This window comes from Octodon degus, unplaced genomic scaffold, assembly GCF_000260255.1.
Source record: "Octodon degus isolate 3935 unplaced genomic scaffold, OctDeg1.0 scaffold00033, whole genome shotgun sequence".
In the NCBI taxonomy this organism is placed as follows: Eukaryota; Metazoa; Chordata; class Mammalia; order Rodentia; family Octodontidae; genus Octodon; species Octodon degus.
Window position 1 is genome coordinate 3,784,039 of NW_004524609.1, and position 20,727 is coordinate 3,804,765.

Consider the following 20,727-nt stretch of genomic DNA (forward strand, 5'->3'; position numbering starts at 1 on the left):
ACAGAAAATCAAAGTCAACAAGGAGGGGGAAAGGGGCACCATTTGCTCAAATCACAAAAGCAATATGAAATTAGTGAAGAATGGTCTCTAAGACACATAAAGAGAAACATGGAAACAGAAGTCATACGGGAACACTGACAGGCCTTATTCCTGTCCCACAGGTCCTTCCAGGTTTTGCTACTCCCTGGGGAAGATGCAGAACCCATGCCCCTCTTCTTGAATTTGGGGAGGGGGAGGCTCTGACTGCTTTGACAGAGAATGCTGCAACTGGCATCTGAGGTCCAAAACGAGGTATAAAAGGCAATGCAGCTTCTGCTTGGCTTTCTCCGGGGATGCTTGCCCGCCCTGGCACCCCAGTCACATGGAGAAGAACAGGTATCCCTGGCACCACCAGCCCCGCCCCGGGGGCACGTTGAGATGGCGACTGAGACCAAGTGTCGTGGCGTGCACCTGGAATCCCAGCGCTTGGGAAGCTGACAACAGGAGAAGCAGCGCAAGTCCCATCTGCGTAGTGAGACCCTGTAGGCTCTGGACTAAACACAGGGGCCCCACTGTCAGCCCCAGCTGGGATTCATTCAACAAGCCGCACAGGAGTGAACTGCCACGCAAGCACATCCTCCAGTCCACAGTCCTCCTCTTGCCTGTGCAGGTCGCCCTGCTTGGAGCAGACAGCAGCCTTTGCCTACTAAACCTTTCCAAATGACAAATTTGTGAAGAAAATAAGTAAATGTTATTGTTGGAAGCTACCACTGCTGATGCCGGTTGTTACACAGGACACCTTGTCAAGAACCTCTATCCATCAGATCCCCTGGGCCCAGGGGCAGCCCACACGCACCTCAGCTGGCCACGTGGGTGGCCAAGGGCAGCTCCGACTCCTGGAAGTGTGCGTATAGAGCAATACACTGCCCGTGGGGCCCTCCTGCGGCGGAGCCGGCAGTCTTCTGCTTTGCAGCTGCCTGGCCCAGGGAGCAGCTATCATTTAGTGAGCAACGGTGGAGTGGAAGAGGGGCCAGGAGCTGGAGGGAAGGCCAAGGGGTGGCGCAAGGGGCACCTCGCCTGGCAAGCAGAAAACCTGCTGCAGAGCCGTCATTCTGGGGCACCTGCTGCACGATGCCAGTCCTGAGTCCCATTTATTGTACTAACTTGAAATTATCAAGAAATGATTCAGTCACCCCTGCCTGTTCTGCCCAAGGGCACCAGGAAGTTTAGTGTGGTTTTAAAGGATTCTCATCTGACGCAAGAGAGAAAGAAGTGTTCATATACAGAGAGCGCTAAGTGCTGAGGGCTGGCAAGGAGGCTGGGGCCAAGCATTTGCTAGGCCCCATTTCTCTCGTCAGTCCCATGCTCCTGATCCCAACAGCTGACAGCCCAAGCGGAAGGGAATCTGGGGAAACTGGGCGCAGAGTGGCAAATGGCACTTCTGCAACGGTTCAAGACATTCAGCTCCAGCGCAGAGGAAGGCAGCTCAGGGCAGCGGGCAGCACCAAGGGCCGTGGCTGGCGACGCCACGTGGCCCTTTTTGCCTAGACAGGTTCACACAGGTCCGGGAGTGGCCTCTTCCACAAGAATGGGAGCAGCCAAGCAAATAAAACCTCCAGCCAACTAAAGGCGCAGGAGAAACAAAACACACATTCCTCAGTAAGGACAGAAATGTGGTCATGGGGCTAGGGAGATAGCTCAGTAGAATAAGCATTTGCCTGGCAAGTGCAGGGTCCTGAGTTCAATTCTTGGCACCGCAAAAAAAAAAAGAAAGAAAGAAACATGGTCGCTATCAGAGGTCAAACCCAAGCAAGCGAATGTGAGAAGGAAGCTGCCTGCTCCAGAGAATACTGGGTACAGGAAAGGCAGGTGGCCTCAGGCCGCGCCCCTGCCTCCTTCTCTTGCCCTCTTCAATGAGGAAGGAGGCCTCAGAGCTGCTAATGCTCTTCTGGGAGTAGTCCAGCCACATTCTTTTGCTTTGACACAGGGTCTCACTATGTGGTTCAGGTTGGCTTTGAACTCATCAGGCAGCCCAGGCTGGCCTCAGGCTTGCCACGATCCTCCTGCCTCAGCCCCCTTGGGGGTGGGCGCCTCGAGCCGCTTGCTGGCGGCCCCAGGGTGCTCCCCCAGGCCACTCACTGCCTCACACCCCCGTCTCTGCCCAACACTCCCCTCCTCAGCCCACTCCCCACAGTGCCCTGAGGGCTGCGATCTTTGCCACCTGCCTGATGCTTGCTTCTTGCTGACTGCCTGAGCAGAGCACCAAGCCTCGAGGTCAGGGCCCTTCTCTATCCTGCTATCACTGCACCCAGCGCCTCGAACGAGGAGGACCCAGCACAACACGGGGCCTTGACCCCTGCGGACGAAGGAGCGGGCTGCAGACATGACACAAAGGTCCGGCCGGGCAGCTTTACCTTCTTGCCAGCCGTGGGGCTGCTCTCTGCACTCTGCTCGGGGCTCCGGTGCGGGCTGCGACTCTCCTGGGGCACACACCTGCCCATGTACACGCCGTAGTCCAGCAGCATCTTCTGCCGCACGCTGCCCACCAGCTCCTTCTGCTTCGGCTGCGTCATGATCTCCTCCACGCTGCCTTTGCTGCTGCTGCGGCTGTGGGTCAGGTGTCCAGAAGGACTGCTGTGCCTGCTGTGGGAGGGCAGGAGCCCTGGGGCAAAGAGGTGACAACTTTAATACAGCAGAAGGAGGCCCCAACCTTAGACCTACTGGGGTGACAGCAGAGGAGCTAATGTACCATCGAGTGACAGTGTACAAAGTGTCTTCAAGGGCTGGGCATGCCGGGCACCCGAGGTCCAGCACTCAGGAAGCTGAGGGAGAGGGAGGGTCCACAAGTTTGAGCCCGGCCTGGGCACCTCAGTGACCACTGGAGACTCTCAAAATGGAAAAGAAAAAGCCAGCGCATGTAGCTCAGTGCAAAGGCCCTTCGTTCAACCACAGTACTAGGAGAAAAGAATCTAATCAAGTCATTTTATTTGTGATAGGTTCTAGCCCTCTGAAATGAAACTCCCAGGGCCTCACAGAGTTATATGAGTCATTTCTTAATTTAAATTTTAGTTAGTTAATTTTTAGGTATTGCTTGGAATTTTACCTTGAACTCAGAATTTTGTATAACCCTTTATCCTCCTCACGTCACTCGACTGTTAATATCATTTTTTAATGTTGCGATAAAAGCTCCGCCAGAGGGCTGGGGAGACAGCTCGGCAGTCGCAGCACCTGCCGAGCAAGTGCAAGGACCTGGGTTAATTCCCAGCACCACGTGCCTCCTCAGCCCGGATACCGTGCCAGCCACCAAAACTGGGAGTGATGGCACATGCCTGTAATCCCTGAGCTGGGGTGCCTGAGACAGGAGGATCACTACAAGTCTGAGCTGCTTAGTGAGGCCCTGTACCAAATAAATAAATGAATTAAAAGATTAAAAAAAATTTTTTAAAAAGCTCTTTCAGAAATATTTGCACCTGCTGATCGCTGGAAGTTTAGGTCAGCCTCAGCTACACAGTGAATTCAAGGATAGTCTGACCTGTACAGTAAGGCCCTGTCTCAAAAAACAAAAATAAAACAAATAATAACAACAACAACAACAACAAATAAAACCCCTCCAAAACTCAACTGATAAATACTGAGTGCACTGTGGTAGTCTAGACAAAAACTCGGAGGAGAAGAAGGGCATTAGTGGAAAATACAGTGAAATCCAAGCCTAGTGCACTATTTGAAAAAGAAAAACAGGGTGGAAGGTCACCAACCCCTGAAGCCAAGTTGATCCCCACAGGCCTGCTCCGCGGGCCCCTCCCCAGGATGGAAGGACGCAGAGCCTGTAGGCCACTGGGCTGTGGAGTGGAGCAGCCTCCACACGCTCGGCCTGCAGCGGAATGGGCCGCCTCAGTCTCCTGGACTTCGGCTCCCGGCCATGGCTTCAGATCTGGCCAGGCTGGAATCACTCTGCCCCAGCACTCCCGCTCGTCCTGGAACCTGGGCTCTGTCTGCTGCAGATTAGGAATTAAGCCTTAGCCTAGACCTCCTGCAGCCCGAGCTACACGGCACCAAGATGCCCTCGAAAGTTCCAATCCAAGTTGCAAAAAACAAAAAACAACCCAGTTAGTTTCAGAGACAGTGACCCTGAAGAGAGCAGGGCTGGGCCAGCGAGGGCAGAGCCCTGCTGTGAGTGAGCCCCGAGCGAGCGAGCGAGCGGTGAGCCTCCCACACCAGCGACTGGGTCAAACAGGGCTTTGAAAAGCAGCACAGGCTTCACTAACTTATTTTTAGCGCCACTTTCTTTTTGTTGTTGTTCTGGTGCTAGAGATTGAACCCAGGGCCTCCTGAACGCTAAGCTTGAGATCTACCACGGAGCTACAGCCCCAGCCCTAGCTACGAGTCTCATCACACTTTGGAGGGCTTACGTTTACCAAATCTCTCAGTCGTGGCTTTGGGGGTACTGAGATGAATATCGGGGCCTCACATGTGGAGGTCACTTAACCCCAGCTTGAGTGCCTAGGCTGGCAGAACCTCACGTTCCCAATAGAACACAGTACAAGCCTATGATGTAAAATTTTCTAGTAGCCACATTAAAAAGGTAAAAACAAGTAAATTAATTGAAATATTATTTGACTATATATCTAAAACACCATTTCAACATGTAACCAACATAAGAATTTTTAATGCACTACCATTTGGTGGGGGATAAGGGTCTGGAATCCAGGGACAAGGCTTGCCTCCCGGGGCTCACCACCCGCAGCCCGGTGCCTACTGCACTGACAGCACAGGGCTGGGCGCGTGAGAGGCAAGCAGTGGCAGGTGCCCGAGAGCTCTTGCCTAGTTGAATCTTAACTGCGTCCCCCAAAAGGCACGTTGATCACCTCAGAATGTGACTGTGTGTGGATATGGGTGATTGTACACAGAACTTGTTAAAATGGGTCCTACTGGAAGTGGGTGGGCTCTGAGTCCAACATGAATGGGGTCCTTACAAGAAGAAAAAGGCTGGGAAGATAGCTCAGTGGATTAAGCACCTGCTTAGCCAAGCGCAGGGAACAGGGTTCAATTCCCGCTGGTACCACATGCCGCACTGGCCCGCCCCTGGGCAGAGTTGGCCACTAAAACTGGGCATGGTGGCACATGCCTGTAATCCCAGCTCTGGGGAGGGTGAAAACAGGAGGATCACTATGAGTCTGAGCTGCATAGTGAGACCCTGTACCAAATACATAAAAGAAAAAAAAAAAGAAGAGGAGAAGGGGACATGAGAAGCAGACCATGCAGTGCACAGTGGCAGTCGCAGTGACGGGGAGGCCGAGGCAGGAGGGGACTGCTGCCTCGACGACACAGGGCCAGCCCAGACTACCTACTGAGTTCAAGGCCAGCCTAACCTACATAACGAGACCCTGCTGTGTCTTGTTAAAAGAGATGAGCCACGCAGAGGATGCGCATGGGCGGGCCGCAGCTGCCCGCCAGCAATGTGCGAGTGGCAGAGGGGGGCAGGAGGCGGGGAGGCTCCATGTGGCCTCTGTGAAGCCCGGCCCTGCTGACACCTTGGTTCTGGACTTCGAGCCTTCCCACTTTGGAGCCCCCATCTGTGGCCGTTTGTCCTGGTGGCCCTAGGGAATGACAGCACCCCGCAATCCCCCTACCCTCTCGGGTTCATGCTGAGTGTACTTGGAAAGGGGCTCTGGAATTCAGCACTTCTGCTGACAGCATTTCTACGCAGCTCCGGTCAGCAGGCCAGAGCACTCCGCGTCTCCATGGCAATCTGAGGCTTGGGGACAGGCCGAGGGACAGATGGCTCAGGAGCGCTAGTGTGAAGCACCTCACACTTTCCTGCCCTTTTAATTTTTTACTTGCAGATCTGGAATCGAACCCAGGCCCTACACACAAGTACATGCCCCACCACAGGCCCCTAGCCCCAGTGCTGACTACTGCAGCCTGTCTCAGATCATCATAACAGGTACTGCCCCTCAAAAAGAAATTCCCATGGACACCCAAAGGCCAGCCACTCACATCTGCAGATGGGTCCCCTTCTCCTTAAGTGATGTGGTACAAACAGGTTAGTGATTAGTCTAAAAGGCACCTGAGTCACAAGCGCACACTTCAGGCAGCGGAGGGGGCGGGAGGGCCCTGCCTGGCGCTCTTTCCCCGCCTCTCCTTAGGCCCTTAAAGCTGCAAGAGCACTCAGCACCAATGCCATTACCTGGTTTACTTCCAGAGATGCCAGGTGGCCTCTTGAGGTCTGACTTCAGCTTAGATGCCAAAATAAACCTCCTGAACCACTCTTCCTTTTCTCGGCCAGTTCTCCCAAACAGGTAGAGTATCTGCTCTCGGTGGGCCGGTCGTGCTCCCTCTTGAGGGTGGGGAGGCTTCTTGGGGTCCTCGCTGTCCAGCTCTCGCTCAGCTGGCAGCTTCTCTTCGGAAATCTCCTTATCAGTTTGAGTTTTAGACATAAAGTCATCTTGTCGACCAAGCTCAATACAAATGGGGTACTTTTTGTTCCAGATTCGCTTTCTAGCCAAACTTTTAGGTACAAGATAAATCTACAAAGAAAGTAAAATGATTTATGCAATTTAAAAAAATATTTTATTTATTTATTTACTTATTTATTTGGCACAGGGCCTCACTACACAGATCGGACTCACAGTGATCCTCCTGTTTCAGCCTCCCCGGTGCTGGCACTTCAGGTGTGCCACAGCACCCAGGACTGTGGGGCTGGCACAGCATGGTGTACTGGAATCGAACCTGGGCCCTTGTGTTTGCCAGGCAGGTGCTTGGACTGCCGAGCTATCCCCCCAGCTTTCGTTTATGTACTCAGTAGTAGCTATATTGTGCGCTGATATTCATATAACACAAAGCTTACAGTATTTTTTATTAAAATGATCACTGTGAAATAATCTTTATTACCTGTCTATAACTCAATTATAGAACTGGAGTAAATGTTTAGAAATGACTTGTTATTCCTCAAAACCATTCCAGAATATGGACGTTTAAGAATTCTGCAAGAGTATAATCTTCTAGAAGTAGCAGTAAGTACATTCAGCTGATTATCATTAACTAAGTTTGGACACCAACTGTGTTTAACGATGCTGGAATTATCAATCTATATGGGGAGCTCCAGGTAGCAACAGGTGTTGAATCAAAAATCTGCACCAAAGTCACTGGTCCGAATACCATGCGGGTACAGAGAAGCACACCCACAATCCCAGCACGCGGGGGCCAAGGCAGGAGGATCACCACGAATTCAAAGGCGCCCCAACCTACACAGGGAAACCCTGCCTCAACCAGCCCCCCAATCCTACAACATACTCCTCATGACAACAGACACTGTGTGTAACGTATAGAGATGTGACTGTTCTGCACATAGAGCCTCGCTAGCAGCCTCTCTCGTGCAGCTTTTGCTTGGCTGGTGACACTCGCTCCAACAGGCCGAGTCCTGAGTGCTGAGCCCCATACCTGAGGGTGGTCCATGCACCCTGCCTGATGTGTAGGACCTAAGGGACCAGGAGTACCGGCTCCCAACCCACCTAAACTGCCAAACCAGAACCTGCACAGGAAAGTGCCTAACTTCTACCATTCTGGAGAAATTTAAAGATCATTCAGATGGGCTGTAAGGACAGAGAACCTATAGTCTTATTAATGTGCACCCAGAGTTACAGAACTACTGTTCCACAGTACACTGATCCTTAAATGACAAAAACAAAACCCCTTTTAGGGAAAGTGCAGGAATGCAACCAAGATCTCAAATGCTTTTCATGCATATAAGCCCTGCTTCTAAAATTCCTAGGGCTCACCTTGCTGTCAGAAAGGTCATAGATCTTCTGGCTGATGTAGGTGACCTCTGGCTTCGCTTCATTGTAGCTTGCCCTCCTGGATATGTTTTTATTGGGCTTCGAAAGCCGCAAGGTTCCACCCTCAAGTCGAACAAAGACTGAGTGTGTCAAAGTCGCGTGGTAAGTTTCTGGATCATAGTTGTGAATCTCATTCATCCATCCCTGATAGAGAAAAACTTGCATTAGTAAAAGCTGAGCGAACACAAATCTGATTCAGTGAAAATAATGATGGCTGTGGTATTTTGGGACACTGAAACCAAACTTAATTTGGACACTGCTGAGACTGCAAAGATGGAGTGATTTGGTGTGGTTTTGGTAACCAAAAACCTGGGTCTGGGAGAAAATGGTAATGTTCATTACTTTTAAGTAAAAGCTTCTTCCTCCTCCTCCTCGTCCTCCTCCTTTCTTTTCTTTTCTTTTCTTTTCTTTTTTTTTTTTAACTGACAAGCAAATCAAGAATTTCAAAAGCAGTGGACTAAGCACCTGCTTAGGCAAGTACAGGGACCAGGGTTCAAACCACAGCACCACAGGTCACACTGGCCCTGCCTTTGGCCAGGCTGAGGAGGCTGAAAACTGCAGGACTGCAACGAGTCTAAGCTACGTAATGAGACCCTGTACCAAATCAGAGGAGGAGGAGGAAGAGGAGGAGGAGGAGGAAGTGGTGGTGGTAGAAGAGGAGGAAGTAGAGGAGGAGGAGGAAGTGGTGATGGAGGAGGAAGAAGTGGGGGTGGAGGAGGAGAAGTGGACGAGGAGGAAGTGGAGGAAGAGAAGGAGGAGGAAGTGGTAGAGGAGGAAGTGGTGGTGGAGGAGAAGGGGGAGGAACTGTGGTAGAGGAGGAGAAGGAAGTGGGGGTGGATGAGGAGGAAAAGTGGTGGAAGTAGAGGAGGAGGAAGTAGAGGAGAAGGAGGAGAAAGAAGTGGTGGTGGTGGTGGAGGAGGAGGAAGAAGAAGAGGAGGAGGAAGTGGTGGTGGTGGTGGAGGAGGAGGAGGAGGAAGAGAAGGAGGAGGAAGAAGTGGAGGAGGAGGAGGAACAGCAGCAAGAACTTCAGAAGTTTATCTGTGTAACTGAGGAGTCGGCCTGCCCACTGGGGAGATGAGCGATCCCGCTCAGTCTGGCTCTCTCAGACAGCAAAACACAGGCTCTTCTCTCTACACACTTGCAAATAAGCTTTGAAATTTCACAATCCAAAACTCAGAAAACTTACCAAACCTTCTTTTTTTAAAGTTTGGGGTGTGTGTGTGTGTGTGTGTGTGTGTGTGTGTGTGTGTGTTTTAAAGACAGGGTCTCATTATGCCACTTAGCTTGCTTGGCCCTGCGCCCACTGCGCAGCCCGGGCTGCCTGGACTTGCTGAGATGGGCCGCTCCCGCCTCAGCCTCCTGGGCCGGGCCACCGCACCCAGCTCTAGTGCTTCCTTTTTTTTTTTTTTTTTTTTTAAGCTCTTCATTTTAACATCAGTCTAACATATGAAACCATATGGTAAAGCAGATAAAGGAGAATGAGGCATCAAATAAATAACCAACAGCATGTCGAAATCCCAAAGTACTAGGTAACAACGGGAACACTGTGTTGAGTGTGGATTTGGCACATATGAACTTACACAGTGATTTTTCTTTAAAAAGCAAACATGCTGGAGCATACACACGAAGGACAAAAGCCTAAGACACCACAAAACTGCACTAAAACTTCTCTCATAGCCATAGAGTGGCCTTCACCTCTGCACAGACCCCCGGACGGGCTGGGGTATAACACCTGCCTGGCAAGCAGTTCGATTCCTGGCACAGACACAAAGCTCCCCAGAACAGCACTGATGAGCCCCATTCCCACCCCTTCCGCCCTCCACTCCGGAGGGTAACGAGCAGGGCGGTGCGGAGGATCCCTACCTGGCGCTGAGCCCTCGTTTCCAGGCTGTGTGGGTCTCACACCAACATACTCACTGGAGAGCATGTGACTGTGAAGACCCTCAGAGCCCCATGCCTGAGGCACGCGTGTGCGTGTCCATGCACGTATGATGTCATTACACACAGGCCTTACCACGCCAGGCAAGTGCTCTACCATGAATTCTGAAACACAGTCTTCCTAAATTAGCCTGTGGATCTCCCCGCATCCTTCTATTAAAGTGTGCACTGAACTCACGTGCTGAGCAAAGCGCCCGGAGTTGTGTCCGATTTTGTACCAGGACTGGGTCTAAGGGTGCGGCTCAGCGGCAGAGCGCCTGCCTGGCACGTTCAAGACCCAGGGTTTCATCCCAGCCCCACACCCACGTGAGGGCATCCACTCAGCCACACCCTGGGTTATGAATTAAGAAGGGATTTTATTCTTGACTCGAGTGGCCCCCAAAGAGGGGAGGACTAAGTCTTTATTCCACCATCCTATAGCTCTGTTAGAATAACTGTAAAAGTTATTGCAATGGCACAGTATTACAATAATATTACAGCAGGGCCGGGGACATGGCTCAGAGGAATAAACGCTTCCCTGGCAAGCACAAGGGCCTGAGTTCAATCCCCGGTTCTGCCAAAGGAAACCCCCCCCAAAAAAACAATAATATTATAGATACTAGACATTTCAGTGTGAAAGATAATTTCAGTGTGAAGTAAAAATGGACAAATACAGCTCTAATATTTAGGAGAAGAGGATATAAAACTTATGGACCACTTCATCACCTCAGGAGATTCTTCTTCCCAGGGAGTCGCTGGCCAGGAGCAGATCTAACCGCAAGCAGTGGCCAAAGGAAGAGGGTGAGACCGGGTGGCCACAAAGAGCAGCGAGCCTGCACGGTGGCACGCCTGCAGTCTCAGCACATGCATCACTGCCGCGGCCACGGCCAGCCCGGGCTGCAAAGTGAGCTGGAGGCCACCCGATCTCAGCAAGCAAACAAGAACGAAAGAAACAGAAAAGAAAAAGACCAGCGTGGTGAAGCAAAGGGAAGAGATGCAACGCAAAGCACAGGGTCTGGGAGCAGACCTCACTGTCAGAGCGCCTGGCTAGGTGGTACATTTTTAAGAGGAAAATAGTTCTAGAATACATTCTTTGGTCACATTTGTTTTTCCTATAGTAAACATATGATGCTGAATTACATTCACTGACTTTGATTTCTTTTTTACTTTAGGGAAAGGTCTACAGGGTGTTCAGGGCCTCACTACTAGATCAGACTCATAGTGATCCGCCTATTAACAGCCTCCCAAGTGCTGGGATTACAGGCGCGCGCCACCACACCCAGTCTCAACTGCTGTCTCAGCGCATCCCGGGGATCAAGCCCCTGGCCCGTGTCTGCTTGCAGGCACTTTAATCCACTGAGCTATTTGGCCGGTCCTCCACTGACTTTGAAATGCTGGCTCGTCCTTGCATTTTCAGGGTGAGGGACATACCGGTCATGGTGCGGTGAAGCGGGATCATACCATTTCCTGGGCTGACTCTACGCATGTCCCGACTCCATGCTCAGTGGTTTCATGTTGACAGTATGCACCTGGCAGAGGTGAGAACTCCTACAGGCAGAAGCCAGCAAGCAGTACAGACCAAGGCTCCCCTCCTTTTTTGTTTCTCTGTGAAGCCAGTTGCCCACCAGCACAATCCTATGATTTATCTATCCTCCCTCAAACTTCTTTGGTGTTTGGGATTAAAACCTACGTCTTCAAATCAACAACAACACACTACCAGTTCTGTAGGAACATTAAAAATACTTCAAGCCAGGCATGGTGTCATATATGTCTACAATCCCAACACTCTGGAAGGCTGAGGCAGGAGGATCTCAAGTTCAAGTCAAACCTGGGCAACTTAGCAAGTTAGTGGGACCTATTTCAAATTAAAAATTATGAAAAGGGCTGAGAATGTGGCTCCGTGTGGCAGCCTTGGTTTCAATCCCCGGTACTAGGAAAAGACCATCATTTATGGACACACTTAGCGGGGGTCCGGACGGAGGGCTGCGTGCACTTGTTCGCTCATGGAATAGACGCGCGCAGTGAGAGCCAGCCGGACTCGGCCTCCGCCTACTAAGCACTGCTTCTAAGAACCCTGGACGCGGCGAACAAGGGCAGCTTTTTACAGTGTTTCAGGGACCCGGGGCCTGGGCCAGCAGTGGCAGGAGCTACCCCTTCAGGGTCCTCACCCAGCGCCACAGTGCTGATACGAGAAGCCAGTTATCCTCCCTGCGGACCTCTCTGACACATGCAGGCCACCCTCTACCACTTGTCAACTCCCAGGAAGTGCCCAACAACCTACTCGAGTAATGCAAGGAGGGCACACTGAGTCAGACGCACACAGCCCTCCCTGTAGCTGCAGTGTGGAGGTGAAAATCGGGCAAGGCCTTCCTCTGGGAGAAGCGCTGGCTCCAAAGCCCCTCTTCCAGCAGCAGGGGCCGCTTCCTTTTCCCACCCCAATCTTTTCAGGTCTTCAGGTGCTATCATGTTGCCCTTTCATCTTCTACTTCCTCCTTTTTGAACTACAGTAATTTTTTGTATACTAAAGATCAATAGCGTCTGAGTCCATCACCCACAAACCAAGACTCAAACTGCACATCTACTGAGAGTAGCCATCTGTTGGCACGAAGTGACCACCCCCCACCTGGCCGCTGGCACCGACCGCACTCCTCGGCCGGCGAAGCACCTGCCAGGCTCAGGCACAAGGCCCCCTCCACCCTGGCCGGCTATCGGCTGCACGGCGCTGAGATTCCCCCACATACACACTCACTTCCTACACGAGAAGGAGCCAGCGCAGCCTCCCAGCCAACTTTATCTCATGCGCCCTGCCTCCCACCGCATGCTCTGCACCTAGGCCACAAGGGTTTCTCTCTACAATGAAACCACTTTTCTCAGGTAGAATTCACATAATAAAATGAACAAATTTTAAGCAAGTGATCTTTAATCTGCTAATATGAATAGTAGCTGGCATTTAAGCTCACACAGGACGTTCCAGTTACTTCAGGCACGTTATCTACTCCACCTGGGCAAATTCCCAACAGCTTCACAGGAAAAGCAGCGAGGGAGGGTCAGGGATTTGCCTGCAACTCAGGGCAGCACGGCTGGGGCTGACAGGCAAGCGCAGGCTCGCTCAGCTCTGTGGTGCAGCCCACACTAGGGCAGGCCCTGGCTACCCTCAGGGCAGGGCAAAGGTGACCCTTCCCCCAGGAAGCCTCCCCTCCCTTGCTCTTATACGCACCTGTCAGTGGCCTGGTTTATTCCCTTGGGTTACGCACTCCACAGCACAGGGATCAGTCTGTAAGCCCCAGGAGTAGCCAAATATTTGATGAAGGAGCCCCAACTCAAGATGGTGCTGTGCATGCTCACGTCAGCAGCACATGCACTAGAAAACGTGGTGGCTCTGAGGATTAACTGCTTGTGATTACACAATCAGGACCAACTGGAAGCCTCACCACACCTCCACCTCCGGAAGGAGAGTGCTGGCTTCGAACTTTGAACCTTGAGGCCCACACAGGAACAAGCTGAGTGGTTATTCAGAAGGACAAGATTTGGTCAGGATTCTCAAGGAGAAAAACCAAAGTAAAACTGCATAAAAATAGCACAGTGCAAGAAAACAAGGAGCCTCAGAAAGAACTTATCCATAAACTAACACTTTTCAGGCAAGAACATGAAGTGCCTTCTTACCCAGAACGGAGAGAGGTGCAGTGCCCAGAACCCAGGTGCCCTGCTCTCACCACAGCTCTTTCCAGAACATTCCAGGTGCTGACAGGAAGCTCTCAGAGATCTGCAGGCACTGAGACCAACAAACATCAGGCATGCAGCTGGGGTGCAGGCAGGCCTTTGGGAGGCTCAGGATGGCTGGACACGTCTCTCCTCCAGTTGCCTCTAATTCTACCCTTAAGGCACTGTAGTCATGGGAAACCGGGTCACCCAGTGCAAACCTAATCCCTTTACACCATCAGCTTGTCACTATTTTTCTGAAAGCTGAAAAACTCCGTGGATTAAGCCGCACATGAAATTTCTACATGTCAGCAAACAAAATAACCAACCTCGATGACAGCACTGCCACTGCAAGGCCTGGCTGTCCTGGCACAGCGCCCACTAGCAGTAGCTCACCCTTCTGAAGTCCTTGACTCTACACTGCCTAACACTACCCCAGCATGGGGGAGAGCAGAGATGCAGCCACAGCCAGCACCTCGCTCCGCTCCAAGGGTGCAGCTGAAAACAGAGATGCTCTCGGCCCAACTAAAACAAGTCCACCCAGCCCCATTTGCTTCTGAAGCTGTTGAAACAGAGACAGTGCACGCAGCGGGGACGATGACCCAGTCAGCAGGCTGCAGCTGTCTGGGCCACAGACTGGTCCTGTGACGCATTTGTGAAAGGTCAGGGGTTTCTCTGCAACTCTGCTGGATTTAGAAGCACATTTGGCTGAAAGTACAAACCACGATCTATAAAGGGGCCCGTTTAACGCAGTCCTTGGGAAGATAAAAAGCTACGATTAACCTTTCGCACAATAATAAAGTCTGGAAGAACTGCTGTGCTCACGTTAGCTCAGTGCCAATAAGGAGTTCAAGGCCAAAGCTCTCTGGTGGCTGAGCTGACCAGAGAAAAGCGCTAACCCTGGCGGCGCGCAGCGGGAACTCCTCAGTGTGGGGCCTGCTGACAGTGACGCTGCAGCGTGCGTTCAGGTCCCTGCTGGTTCCCTCTCAGGCCTGTCCAGGAGGAAGGAATGAAGGACACAGTCTGGGCCAGGGCCTGCAGCCACTGCTGCTGCGAGCTACCTCTGGGACGTGAAAAGCACACAAAAAGGTGACCACTCTTCTGTCCCCAAAACTAAAACAAAAACAGACATTTATTCCAACCAGGATCAGGCCCTTTTTGATGTATCAATGGTTGAAAGCTACAGCTATCAGTTAAAACAATATCACAGACCACAGAGTTTGAGAATAGGGCAGAAACAATCTAACACATACCATAAAAACTTTAGATACAAATTTTTTTTTTTAATGTATTTGGTACAGGGTCTCACTCTGTAGCTTAGACTCATAGTGATCCTCCTGTTTTCAGCCTCCCTAGCTCAGGGATTACAGGTATGCACCACCACACCCAATCTCTGTCACTGGCTCAGCATGCCCAGGGGTCAGGGCTGGTGTGGCATGAGGTGCCAGGAGACTGGGGGATTGAACCCTGGTCCCTGCACTTGCCTAAGCAGGCGCTTAGTACACTGAGTCGCCAGTCCTTAGATACAAATTTAATTTCACCCATTAAAAAAAAAATGTACAGAATTCATAATATGAAAGCTATCCTCAGCAGATAGCTAACATTCAAAATAAATACTACTAAAAGACACTGGGGAGAACAATTAAGAAGTCATTAGGGGAGGAAAGCAACATCAAGACCAATTGTGGGGCTGGTGAGATGGCTCAGTGGTCTAAAGCACCTACTTAGAACAAGCTAAGCTAAGCAAAGCACAGGGACCGCGGTTCAATCCCCAGCACCACATGCCAGCCAGCCCCGCCCCCTGGTGGGCTGAACTGGACACACACACACAAAATAAATAAATAAATGAAATCAGGTGTTCAATTTAAAAAAAAAAACCAATTGTGACCTCTAACTCCCTGCGTCAAGGTCACCTTCAAAACTGTCTCAATATAATTATGTGAGTCAGGTCTAAGTGCCCTTATTCCAGTTTTCCTATCCTCCAGGGACATCTCGCAAATTCATGTGAGTTGTGTTGTTTAGGGTCTCTGTCTTTTTTGAGACAGGGTTTTGTTAGGTATTTCAGGCTGGACTTGAATTTACTATGTAGCCCAGGGTGCCCCTGAACTCACAGTAGTTCCCCTGCTTGCCTCCTGAAAGTCAGAATGACAGGTGTATGCCACCATGCTTGGCTTTTCATTTTTTGGAGACAGGGTCTCACTATGTTGCCCAGGCTGTCCTCAAACTCACAGTGATCCTCCTGCCTCTGCCTCCTGAGTACTATTACATGCATGCACCACAGATTCAGCTGAATTTTAAATTATAATGGCTTCGCCAGGTGTGGTGGCGCACGCCTGTAATCCCAGGACTCAGGAGGCTGAGGCAGAAGGGCCGCTGTAAGTTAAAGGACAGCCTGGGCTTACAGAGTGAGTTTGATGTCAGCCTGGGCTACACAGTGAGACCTTATCTATAAAAGGGGGAAAAGGGCCGGGGAGATGGCTCAGTGCAGTAGTGCTTCCCTGGCAAGCGCAAGGGCCTGAGTTCAATTCCCGGTTCTGCCAAAATAAATAAAATAATGGGGGGGAACAAAAAAAAAAAACAAACCACTAACAGTAAGAGAGTAAGAGACAACAGAAATTAAGGAAATAAATTAGCAAATCAAAACAAGGGAAATTAGGAAAATAAAAGGACCTCAGATGAACCACTACAGTAACCAAGGTCTATCTGTATAAACATGAAAATGTGTTAACAAGTGTTGAAAGTAGAGCAAGCATAAAGCAGCCTCCTCCAAACCTTTCCTATCACACAACCATTGTTGCATCATTCTTTTTCTTATCTGTATTGTAGGGAAGGGTCCACAGGGTGTTCAGAGTCTCACTACTAAATTAGATTCACAGTGTTTAGAGCCTCCCAAGGGCTAGGATTACAGGTGCATATCACAAAGCCCAGTCTCCACTGCTGTCTCAGTGCGCCCTGGGGCTTGGGCTGGCACAGCAGGCCAGGGATGGAACCCCGGCCGCTGCGCCTGCTCGCAGGCACTTGAATCTGCTGAGCTATTTGGCCAGCCCTGGTTGCATCATTCTTGAGTATGCACCAACGATAATCCCCTTTACTTATAAGCAGACACGGTCTAACAGTTTTATAAAAAGCAAACAACAGCATGAAGAGCCAAGGGTGAAGCAGTTAGGCTCCTTGATAATCTTCAGCTCCTACAATCAGCATAGTCATCTATACATTAGGCATCACAAATCTTACTTACTTTCTTAGCTAAGAAGAGAAAGAACAGAGAAAAATCTGAACAGGTTCTTCATGGTGGTGTCCTGAGCAACCCATCTGGGCATCATCACTGAAGAAGTAAAAGAAAGGGACAGAGCCGGGCACTGCAGCCGGGACGGCACCGGCACAGGCATCCGCCTCGGGCCGTCTGTCTGCAGCAGCCTCACCTTTGAGGTGCTACGAACCTCTTCCTAAAGATTAACTACTTCACATAAGAACAGTCTCCAAGGCTTTAGTACTTTCCTTATATATTAAGTACAAATTTGGGGATGAAAAGAGATCGAGCACTTTTTCATAGTTAAATCTTGTTCTTCAAAAAAGCACCATTTGAAAAATCTCAAGAGCCACGATGCGCACAGTCCAGATGACACCTCGAACACAGTGGAAGAGTGTGGCCCTGGAATACACAGGCGGGGCTCAGAGGCCTTTCCAGGATGCTGAAAGCTGTTCTTACGTATGGATGCAGCAGAATTACGCATCAGCTAAGACCCAAGCTAATGAGGCGACTGGAAAGTTGGCAAAATGCTGCTGAAAGTGGGTGTTGGTGGAAATCAATGTGGAGATTCCTCAAAAAAGTAGGACTAGAGGTCCCACCTTACCCAGCTATTCTCTTCCCGGGTATCTTCTGAGAAGAATTAAAACATAGTACCACAGCAATATATGTGCACCCATGTTCGTAGCAGCACAATCTGTAATAGCTAGATCCTGGAAACAACCCAAATATCCATCAACCAAGGGATGGATCAAAGAGATGTGGTCTTTTTATACAATAGAAAACTACTCAACCATAAAGGAGAATAAACCGGAGACTTTTATAAGTAAATGGGTAACTTTTGAGGCCAGACTCGTAAGTGAAATAAATCAGACTCACGTGTACACACTGTATTGTCCCCCTTGTGTGAGAAGCTGAAAGAGTAAGTAAGATCCAAAATGTATACTAGATACTGTAAATGGGAAGAAACTAATCAAGAGGAAAGAGAAACTGTGACAGAGAAAAGGAGGAAAGAAAATACAAAAACAAGAACTATATAGCATATATATAATATCTTGTATATAGTTAAGATCACTGTGCTAACAGTACAGTAGCATAAGACAGTTAAGATATACTACTACCAATTTCTCTTAGTTCATTGAAAGGGGTTTGTGCTTATATTGCGTGGACAAGTAAATGTTTATATCTTACACTCTGAGTAACTAAAGTTGACAATACTCATCTTTTTTTGAAATTGTTTTACTTTTCTTCTCTTTAAAATAAAATGTAAAGAACAAGAAACTAGCTGTTCAGTACATTATCCTACTCTCCTGACTTTTGCCTGTCTTTGACATTTTCAAACCACCTTCAAAACCTCAAAAAATGTGTTTCTAACAGACGCAGGCTGCACTGTGCGCTTGTCTGATGCGCGCTCCGGCACTAAAGCACACTAGAAACAGCCAGGCATGCCGCTCTCGCCACCGCGCTCAAAGCGCGCCGTGGAACCCATGCGGACTAACAGCTACACACGACCTTTGACAGTAGCCACCTCCTGGCTACAAATTATTCTGTCATGAAAAATTCTTTTTTGGAGGGGTGCTGCTGAAGATCAAGCCCAGGACCTTACGCACACGAGCCAAGGGCTCTACAACCGAGGGGATCCCAAGCTCTCTACCACTGAGGGGATCCAACCTCAAAATGGGGTTTTTCTTTTTTTCTTTTCTTTTCTTTTTGGCAGAACCAGAGATTGAACTCAGGCCCTTGTGCTTGCCAGGCAAACGCTTATTCTACTGAGCTATCTCCCTGGCCTAAAATGGGTTATTTTTATGCAGAATCCCACATGTCCCACAGCACTGTTTAAATACAAATGTCTGTAGTGTAGATGGGATACATAAATCGATAAAAGCCCTGCAGAGAGAGAGAGAGAGAGAGAGAGAGAGAGAGAGAGAGAGACAGACAGACAGACAGACAGACAGACAGAAGAGAGAGAGAAAGAACCCACTGACCAACCAGGAAGGGAGGGAGGGAAGGAAAGGAAAGGAAGGTGGGCAAACTGCCCTGATACAGCACAGAAAGCTTTACTTTTCCTCTCTCTGTCCTCCCGTTAAGTCACATACAAAAAAACTGCTGTGTTCCTTGAATTGTTTACAGAGCCAAAAAAGGGGGGTGGTGGCTCGATTCTTGGACCCAGCCTGGCTGCAAATGTTTCCTGGACAGGCTTTCATACCTTCCTTCAAGAACTGCATCATCTATTAAAAAAAAAGCTAATAGGATCAGATACATAGCTAAAAATGAACCAGCCCAGCTGACCAATCCCCCAAACCGAACTACTCAAAAATAGCTCTTTTAATCTACTCCAGAAATAGGTTTACAATCGTCTTAGTCTGTTTTCTGATGCTGTAACGAAATAGATGAGTCTCAATAATTTTTAAAGAAAAATGGTTTCTTTATAGCAGCTCCCCATTCTGGAGAACCAGGGCAAGATGCTGCTGGCAAGTGCTCAGCCCATGGTGAGGGTTGGTGGGAAAGTGGGGCGGCTCGCAGATACAGGAGGAAGCAAACAAGCGCGAGAGAAGGCGAGGCGACGCGGGCCGGCCTTCGGGGCCGGGCGCGGGTAACTGACCCAGCGCGGCAGGAAGGTTCCGCCGCCCCTTTCGCGCGGCGCGGCGCTGCCCGCTGCCCGCTGCCCGCTGCCCTCCGAGAGGCTCCGTGCCCCTCCACGCCTTCCGATTGGCAGCTACACTGCAGCAGGCGCTTGGGAGAGGACAGCTGCACCAGACCAAAGCAGGAACTGTTTCGGAGGCCTGCGGCCCTCCTCCTGCGCTACGTCGGCGGCCGGCCAGGCGGCAGCGCGCCAGCATGTGCCCTTCGCCATTCCCTGGGCTCCCGGAGGCCGCTCAGGTAATACTGGGGGAGGAGAACGGACCTGCGGATGGTTTCTAAGCCAATTTCACATTTTGTCAAAGACTGACCATCTTGGCTTACCTACTTCAGTTAGGAAAAGGAATCACAAAGCTGTACGTTTTAAGAATTTTTTAACTTTCTTGTGGTACTGGGAATTGCACCTACAGCCTCTGCTACATCCCCAACTCTTAAAACTTTTTTACTTTAAATCAGGTGTGGTGGTGCTCCCCTGTTATCCCAACACGCAGGAGGCTGAGAATGAAAGACTGCTCGAGTTCAAGGCCAGCCTGGACCACATACCTAGCTAGCCCCTGTCTTACAAAAAAAAAAAAAAAAAATTAATTTTGAGACACAGTCTCATTAAGTCACTAACTTGTCCAGGCAGGCTCAAACCTATGATTCTCCTGCCTCAGCTTCCCAGAGTGCTGAGATTACAGGTGTGTGCCACCACATCCAGCTATTTTTTTTCCCTTTGTTTTTTTCTTTTTGAGGATAGGGTCCCATTTTGTCTTGTTGACAAAAAAGATCGCTTCCATCAACCTCAAACTACATTTATTTTTAAGCGGGCAGCAAAGACATTAAAAAAAAAAAAAAAAACCAGGTTCCTGCTCTGCTGTTTGGGCCGGCCTTGTGCTCACTTTTACAGTCCGAGGCCGGGTCTTGACCTCTCAGTGATCCTCCAGTCTCAGTCTCCTTAGAGTTAGGATTACAGGTGTGTGCACCACACCTGGGGAGGATTTCTTTTATGAAAACTCAAGCAGGAGATAACAAGGCCAGCACCAACTCACTAACCACATTTTCATTCATCCAACAATTACTAATCACCTGCCTCACACATATCAGGTGCTGAGCTTACATGATAAACCAAAGGATATGGAATGTCATCCTGAAAAGAATAACATGGGCTCAAGGGCTGGGGAGATAGCTCAGTAGAATAAGCGCTTGCCTGGCAAGCACAAGGGCCTGAGTTCAATCCCCGGTTCCAAAAAAACAAAACATGGGGTTCAATCCCCAGCAGGCCATGCTGACCCTGCCCCCGGGGCACGCTGAGACCTCAACTGAGACTGGGCGTGGTGGTGCACACACACCTGTAATCCCAGTGCTTGGGAGGCTGAAAACAGGAGGATCACTATGAGTCTGTAGTAAGATCCTGGACTCTGCACTAAA

The 20,727-nt window shown here is 50.0% G+C and overlaps 1 protein-coding gene across 1 annotated transcript in view; it reads right to left on the reverse strand.

The window, feature by feature from the left end:
• Window positions 1-20,727, reverse strand: part of Tex2 (testis expressed 2) — an 84,801-nt gene that overhangs the window by 37,170 nt on the left and 26,904 nt on the right. Inside the window, exons 3-5 of the mRNA XM_023714179.1 lie at window positions 7,758-7,958; window positions 6,167-6,506; window positions 2,394-2,641 (exon numbers count right to left, since the gene is read on the reverse strand). Of these exons, the coding sequence (XP_023569947.1) occupies window positions 2,394-2,641; window positions 6,167-6,506; window positions 7,758-7,958 (789 nt within the window). The remainder of the gene's footprint in view (window positions 1-2,393; window positions 2,642-6,166; window positions 6,507-7,757; window positions 7,959-20,727) is intronic.